The 15,959-nt window shown below is 33.6% G+C and overlaps 1 protein-coding gene across 1 annotated transcript; it reads left to right on the top strand.

Moving 5' to 3' along the window:
• The first annotated feature begins 5,816 nt into the window (after window positions 1–5,816).
• LOC133301847 (uncharacterized) lies at window positions 5,817–9,949 on the top strand. The gene is made up of 4 exons (XM_061501550.1): window positions 5,817–6,776; window positions 6,976–7,284; window positions 7,868–7,959; window positions 8,916–9,949. The coding sequence occupies exons 1-4, from the start codon at window positions 5,817–5,819 to the stop codon at window positions 9,781–9,783; spliced, it is 2,229 nt and encodes a 742-aa protein (XP_061357534.1). The 3' UTR covers window positions 9,784–9,949.
• Window positions 9,950–15,959: the final 6,010 nt, after the last annotated feature.

Genomic DNA, 15,959 nt, shown 5'->3' on the forward strand with positions numbered 1-15,959 from the left:
TTTACGTTTTACGTCTTAAGGCTTCACACAAAGCCATAAGCCCTTAATCACTTGATTCAGACTAGTCCAATTAATACAGAAGTTCAACTTCCTCGATCTAGGGTCCACAAACCCCCAAACATCAGTTCTGGTTGAACAGTAAGCTACTGTTCCTCGCAAACCCAGAATATCCAGATATATGTCGGGGGCATATCCGGATATCAATATCCGGATATCCAGATCCCCATATCCGGATATCCATATCCGGATATCAATATCCGGATATTTATCGACCAAATATCCGGATATTTCGGAACAGAATGCAGTTTCTGCATTTCGCGAAGATATCCAACAAAGGTCCAACTTTTACCAATTAAATGCGTTCAAGACTTCATTTTTGGATCTATACAGGTTCATACACATGTTAGTTACTTGCTTAACCCATTAACATGCAAAGACATCACCTTAAACCATTAAAACTCATGATCAAGGTTAGGTAACTCACCCCAAAGCTTAATACAGAGAAAAGAGTGCTCTTGGAGCTCACCAACAGCTCCCCAAGACTGACTATACACTGAGCACGAAATGACACCTCCAAGGTTGTTCTTTCTCACCAAAGGTCACCACTTGGACCTCAAAATGCTTTGACCAAGGCTCACAACACTCAAACTTCAAACTCAGCCCTTGACCCAAACACATAGAGGCCAAAGACAGCAAAAGGAACACTCTTCCACCCTCACAAGGATCACACAAACAATGCACAAGTGTTTAGATGAAGGAACTAGTATCAAAGGTGATTACTTTGGCTCCAAAGAGGTGAAGGAAGGCACAAGCACCAAGCACCAGCTGACCAGCCCCTCAAGAGTCACGTAGGATAATTGCCTAGGGTTTAGTGTCCAACTATTGTATTTATAGTCACTTAACCACTAAACACACAGTATTAACTTTAATTGCTACGCTTAGCATTTTAATCCCAAACTTTGGATTCTTAACCTACTCAATTTTACAAGAGTTATCATATTTTTATTTTATTTTTCGGAGCACCTTTCCGGTACGTGCTTTTCATAGCCAGTATCAGTTTCTGGCACCAGTTCTCATTATTTTAACTTGAAACTCGTTTTACAAGTCCTACAATTATTCTAATAATTATCATGTACTTTTTATAATTTTTCGGGATACTTTTTCGGTACGCATTTATACCGACTAGCAGAACCGGTATCTGCACTTTTCGTCACAAAAGCGACTTTCAGCATTATTACTCACTTACTATAATTATTAGAGCCTCAAAATAATTATTAGGGTCAATTATGAAATTATCTCATTAATCTCATAATTAACTGATTAATTTCCTTAATTAACGGTGCAGATTCTTACACTAGTCACTAATAAATATAAATTACTTGCACAATTTAGGGCATTTAATAAGATTAAAGTACCAAATTAGTGTTTCAGAGTACTGGTTAAAGAGTGTTTGATGTGATTACCAAAAAAAAAAAAAAAGAGTGTTTGATGTTTTTTTATTAAATACTTTTAATAAAATTGTAACAAAAGAAAACTTGTAATAATATAAAGAAGTAAGTATTAAATGCTTTGAAATTGGTAAGTAATAAATGTTTTCACATTTTATTGAATATTCTTCATTTTATAATATTAATATTTTAATCAAGGACACTCTTAAGTATTTGTTTTAATATTAAAAGGAAGCGACTTTTTTTTATTTGCACGAGTTGTTGTATCGCAAAACTCATAAAAATAAAAAGTGTTGCGTTGTACTAAAAAAAAAAGTGTTGTTGACGGTGTGAAGAATAAAAGTGAGAAAGAGAAAAAGTCATAAATCTCTATCTATAGAGCACCGATATCGATACGAGATATGAGACACGATACGACACTCTGACACGTTAATTTTAAAAAATATTAAATTTTGACACATTAGAACACATTTTGATATTAAATAATACTTTTAATATATGTTGCGTATATTATATTTAATATTCAATAATTTAACAAAAAATAAAGTTAAACTTATAATATTCATTAATTTTGTAAAAAAAAACATAAATACAAATATTTATATTAAATTCAATAAAATGATAATAGTAATGCAACGAATCTAATAGTTAGAACTAAAAACGCAACACAACGTAATCTTTGAACTTTTTTTTGAGTTTCTACAATGCGCGTTGGAGTGTCGAGAAGTGTCGGACACGACACGTTAAGATTCTTAAAGTGTCAGTGCTTCGTAAATCAGGATCATGATGATAGAAACAATCTAAATACAATGTGTAGCACCCGTTTAATTGTTTTTTTCAACATTTATCAAAAAGTTTCAAAATTTGACAAGATGATAACGCAATAGAAGTATGTAATATTAGGAAAGGGTTGTTCGAAGTGATACATATTTAATTTACATTCTTAAATTTAAATTTTTGTGAATGCAAAAACTTTTTTTGGAAGAGCTAGCATCATCATAATATGAATGTTCTCAATTTAAATAAAATTATCTTTCGTGGAAGACATGTATAATTTATAAAAAAAAATATGAAATCTTATTACTATTATAATAATAAAGAAATTCAGCAAGAGTATTATAAAATTATAAAACTATTATCATTCAATATTTAAAATTGATATGTTTAAACCATAATATCGTATAACTCGTTTCTCTGCCTTAATTATTTCTATATTGCTCTATATTCTATCTATCTAGATATTTTTAGGTTGTTGGACCTACTCATAATGTTATTCACATGTTCTGTTTCATAGATGGAATGGTAGGACCATAAAACGAAAGACTGCCATTTTTATCAGTAATTTTTTTTTTCTCGTTTTGCTATATTCATTGGAAAAATTGTAAATCTTCAAAACATTTAAAAATGGATACAAAAAAGCATACATAACATGCATAGTTAATAGGGTTTTATAATTCTCATCCAATATGAGAATTGAAATTTTCTTACATACTCTACGATTTTCGTGCTGACATAAATTCTACACATAATTTTTTCTAATATAAGAGTCTTACATATTTTTTATCTCTACAATATAAGATTTCAATTCTTACATAACTTGTAACTTGAGAATTATAAAATCCTAATTAATAACTAAACAATATGTAGTTTTATATAAAAATATGTCGTTATCCACTGCATTAACAATTTAAGTAAAATATATAATTAAAAGTTATAATTTCTACGTCTGGATAGTTAAAGAGGAACATTTGGTACAATAACTCTTTGGTTATTCTCGTATTTGCCAACATGGTTTCTCCACCATCTTTGCCCCACCACCACACCTGAAAAAATAAAAATAAAAAATGAATTCTTATTTTATTGTCATCAAAATCAAAGAAAGGATGTACTGCTTCCAGCCTTCCACCGTCATTAGAGAATGTGACTAATATTATATTTGTAGCCGACACTAATTTACACTAGCATTGCCCTGCACATGCACGATGCACCTCCTTGCATTCACTCCTATCTAGATTATAAAAAATCGAATTTTTCTAAAAAATATATCCACCTTACTTATGATTCAAAATAAAAATAGAATTTAATGTTTCTGTTTTTTACTCATAAAAAAATAAATCAATCTTACTAATCTTTTTTTTTTTTTGTAATGTGACTTATTCGCTTTTATGTGACTTATTCGCTTTTGTATGATTGTGATAAAAAAAAATTTACAATAAAAACAAAACATATTTTTCACAAAAATAATACAAACAACATAAAAATGTAATAATTGTAGCCCTGTACGGATTCTCCTTTTGCCCCTCTCATAATTTGTCATACCCTTTTTGATAGAGTGGCTCAATACACTTATACCAACTAACACTTTTCTCTTGTTTTTTTGGAATCCAACCCAAGCGAGAGTAGGTCAGGTTCCTCACTTTTGTATTAGTTGAAGTGCATGTGTGTTTAGATGTGTTTGTCAGAAACTGACAGCTATTTGCTTTTCAATCATGCAACAACCATGCTGCCAATTATACCCTTTGCCTATTTTCTTTAATTTCTTTTTTTTTTATTAATGAAAATCCCAATGTCCAATAATTAGAATGTAAATGGATTAGGCCAGCTTGTAGGGTTTATGACCTAGTCTATATTAAGTAAGTCTTGACCTATTATAAATAGTCAAATAGAACGAACATGTATAGACTTTAAAAAAAATTTATTTAGAAAGCAGGCTATAGGCATTTTTATACATGTCGGACCTAAAAAAATTTATTTAGAAAGCAGGCTATAGGTCAGCTTATATTATATTATTTATTTTAAATAAAATAAGTAAAATTATTATTTTAGTTATTTTTAAAGGATTTAATGTTTCTACCGTGAATACATATAAGTTATCTCTATTCACTCCCAAAACGACATCGTTTTGGGGTTGAATGATTAAAAAATTATAATTATAAAAACTATTATGACCCTGACATAAATTAAAATTACAAAAAAATTTGATTTCTATCCCAAAATAATATCATTTTTGGTTAAATAGACATAATTTATTTATATCTACTGCAAAAAAAAAATGAATCCTTTTTTTAATAATTGAATATTTAATAAACTTAAACCGACTAGCACACCTAGATCAATACTTTTATTTTTTAAATATAGATCAATCAGACATGTAATTTAGACTTACATAAGAGTAATAGGTGAGACTAGACATGAGTTTTTCTAACGGACCTGGACCTGAGTTATTTAAATCAAAGAATAACTTATTTATATCCCTACAAGGAAAGCACCCCTGAAGGTTGCTTCTACAAAAGAATTGCGTTTTTTTTTTTTGGTAGTTAAAGAATTGCGTTTTTTTTTTTTTGGTAGTTAAAGAATTGCGCTTTATTGCTTCTAAATTTAACTTCTTGTTATAGACAAACAAAACTATTATCATTATTATAATAATTGTTGTCATTACTATTATGTATACAGGACTCCAAACTCAAACCATTTTCAAAGGGGAAGTCATTTTCTCTTTTCTGGACTTTGCATAATTGTGTCATATAAAATTATTAATATAATTTTATTCATTAATTTAAGTTTTTAAGTTAAATTAATTTTTTATATGATATTAAAGTTTCGATATTATAAATTCGATCCTCATCAATTTTATTTAATTATTAATTAATTAAATCTTATAAATTTTTTTAACACAATTAAGTAGGATGTGTACATTATTCATCCTTCCAATTTAATAATAAAGTCTTTCGTGTTACTAATATATATATATAGTATTCAAAAAATATATATATATATATATATATATATATAAAACAATTAGTGTCAGTGGCTCTATGATTGTTACTTTCTACCTCGTGTTTTTTTAGTATGGGGGGTGGGTTCTCCCTCTAATGTCCTAGCTGTACCACACACTGATACAAACCAGTATAAACTCTCTTCATGCTCTTGTTGGGAAATTCATTTTGGTATGTGATTGCTGTCTTATTTGCTGTTCTTTTTCTTGTATTTGACAATTGCTACCAAAATTATCTTCAAAATCTGAATTATTTCTCAATGTACAATTATTTCTCTATTGGGATAGTCTATGATAAGACCTTATTTTATTTGTGAGAGAAAACAAAGAATAAATAAAATCATCTGGGTTCAAAGTTTGCTGCAAAATTTCCATCTCTGCAATTGTGGAATTCCCAAAAGGCCATACATTTATTTCTCTACTTCAGATTTGGCATTCCATCAGTTGTTACTTTCTGGGAAAACGTCTCCATTTTCCATTGTTTAACTGGGTCTTGAGGGAAAGGCTAAAAACGCTTCCTTTTTTCCCCATCTTCAAAACCCCATTTGGGTATGAGAGAGTGATGCATATTGAAGCACCCAAAACAACAAAAAATGGCAAATCTTGTTCCTGGGGTTCTTCTCAAGCTTATGCAGCACATGAACACTGACGTAAAAGTTTCTGGTGAACACAGGTCGTCTTTGTTGCAAGTTGTGAGCATTGTTCCAGCACTTGCAGGGGGTGATCTGTTCCCAAATCAAGGCTTTTATCTCAAGGTTTCTGATTCCTCACATGCCACCTATGTCTCTCTCCCTGATGAACACGATGATCTCATCCTCAGTGACAAGATTCAACTGGGTCAGTATGTTTTTGTTGATCGGTTGGAGGCAGCTTCACCGGTTCCTATTCTTCATGGTGTTAGGCCTGTACCTGGGAGACACGCTTGTGTTGGAACCCCTGAGGACATTGTTGCAACTCACTCACTTGGGTTCCTTAGTAATGCTAACGTTAACAAGAACAGTGTTTGTTCAAAGTCTCCTAGGAAAGTGTTGGACAATCATCATGTTGGGGAGAAGGAGAAGAAGGAGAAAGTAGGATTAAATGCTGGTGGTGTTAATGAAGAGCAATTAGACAAGAAACCAGTGGTTTTTGCTAGATGTAAACCTCAGACAAGAAAATCAGCACTCAATGTTGATGATGTGAAGAAGGAACCATTGGTAAGATTAAAGTCCTTGAATTCACGGTCTATTCCTTCTTCCCCAAGTAGTTGCTATTCATTGCCTACTTCTTTTGAGAAATTTGCCAATGGGGTAAAGCAGCAAGTAAATATCAAGGGAGTGGAAAAGCTAACTGTTAAGGTGGGAGTGGTGGAGACAGGAAAGGGTGTCCGTGGTGTTAGTCCCACTGGGAAGAGGATTGCAGTGGGAAACCCTATCAGAAATTTGGTTCATGGCATTGAGCTTGGGGCTAAGGCTCTGCGTAAGAGCTGGGAAGGGAGTATGGAAGTCAAGAATAAAGAGACATCCAAAGTAAGGACGACAAAGTTTGATCCTAAGCCTGAAGTTCGTAGCTCAGTAAGTGTGATTTACAATTTGTCTTTTCTTAATAACTCTTAATGTCAAACATAAATACTTGTTTTGTTGTATTTAATTTCCTGCAATAATGATAATCTGCTATACATGTGGTGTCACTCTGAGATATCTGTATTTCATTGCCTTTATCTTTTGAGTCAATTAGACAATTATGTTCTCCCTTTCACTTTATGGCTTTCAGACTCCTAGGAGAAGTACTTCAAGTGAAAAGTTGTCCTCTAAAGAGGAGAGCAAGGTACAGGCTCCAACAAAGTCCTCAAAGGAAGAGCACAGGACTCAAACATCTATTAAAAAAGTTTTTGCTAATGGGACTATGGAAGAACAAGAAAAGTCAAATAAGCAAAGAATTTCTGTTGGAAAGAAATCATCAGAAGTTTGCAACACTGGACTCCCTGGAAACTTGGTTAAAGTTTCTCCAAATAGTAGAAAAGTGACAGATGCAAGTGTCCAATGGGCTTCACTCCCATCATCTATTGCAAAGCTTGGGAAGGTATATCCCTTGAAAACTCCTTGGTTTTTGGTATTAGCTTCTTTGATTCTTAGCTGTCAAAGTGGATACTGCTGCGTGCTGAAGACAATTGTATGCAATTTTCACTTGCAATTTTCATTGACATGTTTTTGAATTTGGTTAAAATAATGAGGAACTGTCTGAAGATGCTATCTGTTATGACTTGTAAGTTTTGTACTTATTCTCATTTAGTCTATTAGCACCTTTCCCACTTTTAAGGGCAAGGTGGGAGAGTAAAGCTAAATGAGACAAATTCAACCAGGTGCTTCTTTGTGTCGTTAAATAAACAGGTATATCATGAGTTTTATTAAACGTCATGACATCATAAATACATATATAGTAAGTATGGAGCAAATATATTGCCGGATCATGTGATTGGTTTATACTTTGGTTTTCCGAGTCCGACATAGTAAAATATTTTCTGCCCATGTTTCCAATACCATGTCCCTACCCTCTGGATGCATTATTTATTAGATTATCTGGGTTGTTGAATCCTGTAGTTCGGATAAGAAGTTCTGTGAATGTCATTTTACATTATTATTTTTTGTTTTCAAATCTGTGACAGGAAGTAATGAAGCACAGAGATGTAGCACAGATGGCAGCAACTGAGGCTATACAAGAGGCTGCCGCTGCTGAGAGTTTGCTGCAATGTCTAAGGTATAGTCATGTGAATGACATTGCTCAATTCTTATGGACTTAGAGTTGTTTAGACTTCAGATCAGAACTTCAAGATATATAGTGTTTCTCAATATTGTTGAGATTTTGGACTGCTCATGTCAGGAAATTGCAGTTTAGATTTGAAACAGAGATACATTACTAATATAGGTTTTTGTAGTAAATTAGTTATCTATTGAAGCAAAGCATCTCTAGAGGATATGCAAAAAATAAAACCAGTGGTTTATACTGATACCAATGAAGTAATGTTGATACTTTTCGATGAACAATGTGCAATGTTTGTTTTGTTGTCTATACAGTCATCTGACAATGCCAACATGAATATTGAATCTGATGAATTTGGGATGACAGCTTCAGTCCTAAACTTTTGTAATAGCAATGCCACGTATGGATTTTCTTTTTCATTTTGTCCTGGTTAATAATTTTTTGTGCACCTCTTGATACAGATTTAAATATTTATTTCTAAATCCATTCATGATACTAATAATTTAGTAACTTCTAGGACCAAAAAAGGGTGGGGCCATGGGAGATAGGATCGATATTGGATCTAAGGCTATATGGGGTCTTACGTGTGTTTTGACATGTATGAATCTTGGCATTTGTATTCATCATGGAGATTTATTGGATACTTGTTGGAGATATGGAGATAACAGTGAAGAACAATGTGTATGAAATATGAATACAATCCATGTTAAACTAATTGGCCTATATTTTGCTGAAATGAAAGGATGACTTTGAATTTTTTATTGTCATGTCATATACACATTTCACAAGACTGCTGAAAGTATTGTATATTAATTAATCTTTAGGTAAGCTAGTGAATCATACAGCCAGATTCAGGTTTAACCATAGATGTTTTATGGACATCTTCTACCACAACTATTTTCTTATGTTGATACTATGTTGTTTCTAATACTTTTTTGGAATGTTTATGGCAGTGTATATGCGGAGCTAAGTAATTCTTCCAAGGAACAAAACCCGCAGCCTGCAGTAGAGCAGTTTTTAACTCTTCATGCTAGCCTGAATAGTCTGCAGGCAATTGCTGACTCCTTATCTAAACCCATTCCAGATGGTTCATCTCCAGATAATGAAAGAAGCACAACTGAAGAAGCACTGAAAATAAAATCAGATAGACAAAAGCTTGCAGCTTCTTGGGTCCAGGCAGCCTTAGCCACCAATCTATCATCCTTTTCTGTTTTTACCCGAGAACCTCTATCATCCAGGCTTCCAGTGTCAAGTAATTCTCAAAACCAAAAAAATATCCTGGGAAATAAACCAATGCTAGTCCTTGAAAATTCAAGTCAAGATGCTTCATCAAAATCTCATGGAAAAACACGTCAGACGGCTAATTCCAAGCATGCCTTACAAGGGACTCCTCGCAAATCAGGTGATGGGTTAGCAAATGGGCATAAGCAGCTAGTCCAACCACTTCCCCAGTGGGTTAAAGGAAATGGCCTTGATGAGTTGGTTAGTTTGGCTGACATGATGCAATTGCGGTCCCGGGACTGGTTTTTGGGATTTGTTGAGAGATTCTTGGACAGTGATGGAGACACTAGCTTGTCAAATAATGGCCAAATAGCAGGTATGCTCACTCAACTTAAAAGTGTAAACGATTGGTTGGATGAGATAGGTTCTAACAAGAATGAAGGAGAATCATGCCAGACACCAGCAGATACAATTGACCGGCTGAGGAAGAAGATATATGAATATCTTCTCACACATGTTGAATCTGCTGCTGCTGCACTCAGTAGTGGATCACAATCATCACCTAGGATCCAAATAACAGAGATTAAAGCCAAAAGGTGATAAGTACATAGTTTAGGAGGAAACTTGGTCACCAAAAGTTGTCCAAGGAGCTAGGTATCCCCTCCCTTCACACACCCTGAAAACATAATCCTCCTCTTCCATTGATCTTTTTGTACATAAATCCTACATGGGTTTGAGGTGTAGATGGAGTGCTAGTTATTTATCTGGGGAGGTAGCAAATGTGATTTATAATATATGAGGATTTTCTTTTCTTTTCCTTTTACTAAGTTATTGTTTAGATGAAATTATACAAATTGAAACAGTGGCAGATATAAGCAGAGATGAACTTTGCTAGTGTCCTGCCTTGAATGTGGTTCGTTGTAATTTTTTACACCAATAACGAGCATATGGTTATCAATACTTGACAGTTATATAACTTGTGGTGCCAAACTGTAAAACAGAAAGAAAAACCAGTAAATGTCAATCTTCTGGACTTTACCCTAGTAGAACAAAATGCAACATAAGAATGAGACCTAGTTATAGAATAGAAAAATGAATTGCATGCAGTTAAGGTATTACCAAATTGATGGATATTAAACTATTGCAGGTATATATATCAATTTTTGTGTGTCATGTCACCAAATTGTTACGGACCTTGAGATCACCACCTCAAAAGCTAGCTCAAAGGGTGGGAGTGCTTAAGACCTTTTAAATCCCACATTAGTTGTATACGTAACCAATGTGGTACTCGTAACATTGCCACCCCCTTTAAGGGCCGACGTCCACGGCGGCTTTCACTCTATCGACACTGGCCCGACGATAGCTCTTTCCCCCTTTGGGCGGCTTCATTCACCTACCAGTATTCAGTGCCCAAAGGCACCTTAATCCAGCCTTTAGGTAGCCCTTTCCGTGGCCTCAACTCTCAATGAAAGCACCAGTTGTTACGGACCTTGAGATCACCACCTCAAAAGTTAGCTCAAAGGGTGAGAGTGCCCAAGGCCTTTTAAACCACACATTAGTTGTATAGGCAACCAATGTGGTACTCGTAACAATATTAAACTATAGCAGGTATATATATCAATTTTTGTGTGTCATGTCACCTTAAAGAACAAGTTCATATAATTCCACGAAAGCAACAAAGCCACGTGAAGGAACAACAACAATTGGGTCTTAATGCAAATTTTTTTTTGATTAAATGCAAGTTGATACTAATTAAATGTTACATTAGAGTCTTTTAATAAAATAAATAAAGCTGCATTGCTGCCACATGATATCACTTGGTGAAAGGAATAACCTCACATGGGCTAACTATGCATGCATGCGGACATTGGCCCAGATGGCCTTTGTTTTTAAAGACGTCGTTTGTCCCTCCTTTATCGTTTCACACACACTGTTTCTCATTTCGCTTTCACTATTTATTTTATTTTTTTCTTCTGTCCAAGTCTAACAATAGTGACTTCAAGTGGTTTTTGTTTTCTTGCAAATTTTCATGTTCTCATCTTAAAGTGGTTGTAACCTGAATTACATTGTCCCACCCATTAAAAGCTTCATTTAGGTTAGTAATATTAATGTATTTTTTTTTTGAAAAACTTCAATAATATTTTGTTACTTAGGTTTAGGATAATATATATCAAAATATGTCTTTCTTTGTAACAATGTCATGTAAAAATATTGGATTGAAAAAAGACTATGTTGTCTAGTGGTGGAGCCAGCCCAAAAATTTAGGTAGTGCTAAAAAATTTGACATATCAAATTATCAAAATATTTATCGTAATTACACAAATTTATCAGAAAAAATTTATTATAAATTCTATAATAGTTATCTAAATTATTTATTTAATAATGTCACATAACATTAAAAATTCAAATAAACAATTGTCAATGATTATATATCAAAGCAAACATATAAAAAGGAACTAACATTTCCGGTAACCATTTCAAACATAAGAATTTCACTTTCGTCCCATAGCATAATAAGTAATGAATTAAGCATTATCCTAAGGATATGAAAGTACACCAATATAATAATTATATGTATAATAATATTTAATAAATAATTTAAAATATAATAAAAAACAGAAACGATGGATTATGAATAATAATTACCTATTAATTACCATTACAAAATCTTTTTTTTTTTTGAAAAGAAACTCTATAAATGTGTTATCAAACATTTTAAATTATTTAACCAATTGATGGGCTAGCCGAAACTCCAAAGGAAAAAAAGAAAAAAAAATGAATCATTAATTGTCATAAATAAGTTGACCTCAAAAATTGACTCAAGCATTATTTCAACAAGCTATATTTCACATGTGGTTCAATTACCCATAAAACAAGTTCAATCTAAAACCATTTGGATTCGGTATCCTATTGATACATTCCAAGCACATCTTCAAATACTAATCTCAAGACATCAAGGTGTAAGTTTAAAATATACTATTTGTCATGGGTCCACATTTGGTACAATATTAAATGGCTTAGACCTTTTATCAAACGCAAAATGCGCTAACACAAATATCAAACAATCAGCCAAGAGTCTCATCAATGCTGCTCAGACTTGAAATAAGTATGGCCTTATACATCAACCATTGTATGTGAAATCAAACAAGATTAAAAAAAAAAAATATTTACTTACAAATATTTGTTAGCACAGTAGAATAGAAATTTGGAGAAAAAGTCCCTAAGGTGAGAACAACAAGGTTACAAGGTGATGATTCCTTTTATTTGAACTTCACTAACCATTCCACAAAATATGATCTTTTTCTCCTCGGATAGCTTCAAGGTGATGATTGTTTGTACTTCAACTACCAGAGTTTGTGGAGAAGAAGACGACTTTTGGAACTTGCTGCCAACAACAATGATGGTGGGGATGTGTCTATTTATGGCTAAGAAGTGTATCTCTTTATAATTCTACTCATTTTCTCCTCCGATTGACACATCACTTTATATTTTTTCTTCCTTAATCTTACGCTCTTTGTCTCCCTGAGGGCTCAACTTGGTCTCCTTCTTTTATTTTCTCTATTATTATCTCTGAAAACTGTTCTTATTTTTTAAACTCCTATTTTATCTTTTCTTCCTTTTTGCTCAACAAACGGAGGACAAAAGCAGAAATGATTTTCTCCAATTTTCCTCTTTTGTGAATTATTTTTTGTCATTTCATTTTCCCTCTTCTGGCCTTTGCCCTGATACTCACTGATTAATCTTCTTTTGTTTCTTCTCCTTTTTCTTTCAGATTGGTAGAAGAGAAAGTAATGCATGGGTCCTCTTCCATTACTCTTCTGATGAATGAAACTTCATTTTTCATCTCTCTCCAGCGTCCGCATTTTTCCTTTATTCAATTGGTCAAAGTTTTGGGATGGTAAAAAAATAAAATAAAAAGATGGACAAAAGGTAATGTTCACAGCTTCATTTGAAAGGCAGTTGGTGCTAAGGTACCATGCTTTTATCCATTGACCCAAGCTTTTATCCATTGACTCATGCTTTTAATTTGAAAGGCAATTGGTGCCAAGGTACCACTAGGCACCAATATGGCTCCGCCACTATGTCTATGTTTCTAGTTCTTGTTATCTTTCCTGTTCATGCACTTAACTTTTATGAATAAAAGAATAATAGAAATAGAATCATGCAAAAAAAAAAAATTAGTAAATACTAAATAGGAAAGGAACTAGCCCCAACCATAGAAAAATTAAACAGTACACAAACGATAGAAATATAATCATGCAATTTTAATATCTAGATTTGCTTTCATGGCTTCTGTCAGAAAAGTATATAAAAGTTGTTAAATGAAGTTACATTAATGGTTTAAATACTTTTCTAACACGCCCTATTACATGAGAGTCCGTTGGATATGAAGGGTGGATAATGCACAGGCTCACCTATCTGTGCTAAGAAATTCCACAAGAGAAAGTGAGGGGCGATGAGGATCGAACCCGTGACACCGAGGCTCCATGTAAACCACCAATTCAACCCAAAAGTTTAAGCTGGTGGATAAGGACTTTTTAATGGTTTATACTATTCTCTAACATGCCCCGCACACAAGAGCCCATTGGGCTTGAAGGGTGGACAATGCACAGGTCACCTACCTATGCTAAGAAACTCCACAAGACTTGATTAATTATTAATTAAATGGATGGCGGTGAGTATCAAACCCATGACACAGAGACTTTGATATCATATAAAGAATTGATTCAATCCAAAAGCTTAAGCTGATGGATGAGACTATATTAATGATTTAAAATATTTCTAACACACCCCTTCATACGAGAGTCCACTAAGCTTAAAGGGTGGACAATACACAGGTTCACCTAGGTGAGAATCAAACTTGTGACCACTTGATCACTGAGGTTCTGATACCGTGTAAAGAACCAATTCAACCCAAAAGCTTAAGCTTGTGGGTGAGGGCTTCTTAATGGTTTATACTATTCTCTAACAGCTTCAATATGTTTTTCTTTCTCTATTGGTTTCTTTACGTATTATCATGTAATCAGCAATGCCCAATCTTGCCTTGTTACACAACTATTAATGCACTTACATTTGACCTATTGCATATGGCTTAACCACTGATTCAGGAAGCTCAGAGTCAATCATAATTGTGGTCCAATAAGTATGACTTAATTGTTAAAAGAAGCAGTAATTTGAAATATAACAAATTACGATCAAATTCAAATCCAAATGAAGCAACATATATGATTGTGATTTGTTTGACAAAAAAAGGAAAACAACACATTTGACATAACTTGAGATCTAAGATTTGGGACGTGTTTTAAATGATTTAATTATAATTATTTATTTTTTAGACGTTAATAACTGTTATATTTATTTTAGAAAGTTTTCTTATTTTTAGTATTTTAGATTTTGAATTTTGGATCAATTTGTAATTAGTTTATAAAAGGGTGCTTAAGACTCTTATTCTAGAAGTTGAACTTTGTTATATTTGTTAATAGAAATTGAGAACTGGAGGATTACTCTTTTATGAAATCCTAACTTTCTGTTTAGCCATCTTTTCTATGCGCTTTCAGCATTATTTGGTATCAGAGCATTAGGTTGCTTTCAAACAATGGCTGAACAGAATCGTAGAGGTCATCGATGGCGGAGTCGTGAAAGGTTGCTTTCAAACATCAGTATTATTCTTGTGTCATTGATCAATACCCATAAGCTTCAACTTGTATAATCTGTACTTCAAGAGTACAAATCCATTTCTAAACACTCTCATTCTGTTTATTTGAGTTGAGGGTAGTGAGAACCTAGTGTAAAGGTTGCTCATAGCCTAAGAAAGTGAGTGGAAGTGTAAGGGTTTCAAGAACCAAAAGTCTTGAAGGTTGTAGTGGTTTGTCAAGCACCCTTGAAGCTTGATCATTAGTGGAAAGTTGAACGGGCGGCTTCAATCTGGACGTAGGTCACGGTGTTGGTGACCGAACCAGGATATATAGTGTTTGCAATCTCTCTAACCCTTTATCTCGTTACATTAGCATTATTTGATTACTTGAGCTTATTTAAATTTACACTTTGCATACTATTTGTTTGTATTGATTTCTATTCTCTTAGCCTTGCTTGTGTATAAACCATATTAATTCAAGAAAATCTTTTTCGAGAAAGAAAGTGAGGCATTTTGCGAAAATATTTTTAAAACTCAATTCACCCCCCTCTTGAGTTTGAGGCCACTTGTCCAACAGCAACCGCGTCAGATAGATTCGCATGCCATAGAAAGTGAAGAGCTCAGAAGGCGGATCCAAGATTTGAAGCAACAACTTGTGGAGGCGCAGAGCATGAAAATCCAATTTTGGAGCAACTACTTGTGCGGGCGCAGAGCAATAAAATTCAAGATTTGGAGCGACAATTTGTGAGGGCCCATATCGAGAAAATTCAAATTCTGAAGAGAGACCTTGTGGAGGCGCAGAACACTAAAATTCAACATTTGGAGCAGCGACTTGTGTGGACAAAGTTAGACATCCAATCCGAAGGAGGAATGAAATTAGAGGATGCATCTGATGACGAAGAGGAGGACGTAAATCCCTTGGGAATTCTAAACCAGGGATGAAATTGGGAAGTATGACCTAGAAATCAGTCCACTTTTCAAGAAATTGAGATGCGACTCAACATTCCTAACTTTGAAGTTTATGATCATAATCCAGTTTATGATGATTATTCGATCTATGATGATAATCCAATTTATGATGATTATCCAAATTAGGATAATTATCCGATTTATGATGATTATCCAATCTAGATGATTATTT

This window comes from Gastrolobium bilobum, unplaced genomic scaffold, assembly GCF_033153095.1.
Source record: "Gastrolobium bilobum isolate Gb01-03AN ecotype WA unplaced genomic scaffold, APGP_CSIRO_Gbil_v1 utg42558, whole genome shotgun sequence".
Taxonomy (NCBI): domain Eukaryota; kingdom Viridiplantae; phylum Streptophyta; class Magnoliopsida; order Fabales; family Fabaceae; genus Gastrolobium; species Gastrolobium bilobum.

Excerpts from the sequence above, each read along its gene's own strand:
- LOC133301847 (XM_061501550.1), top strand. The coding sequence starts at position 5,817 with ATGGCAAATCTTGTTCCTGGGGTTCTTCTCAAGCTTATGCAGCACATG. Across the intron at positions 6,777-6,975 it reads AGCCTGAAGTTCGTAGCTCA|ACTCCTAGGAGAAGTACTTC; the intron begins GTAAGTGTGATT and ends TATGGCTTTCAG. Across the intron at positions 7,960-8,915 it reads AGTTTGCTGCAATGTCTAAG|TGTATATGCGGAGCTAAGTA; the intron begins GTATAGTCATGT and ends TGTTTATGGCAG.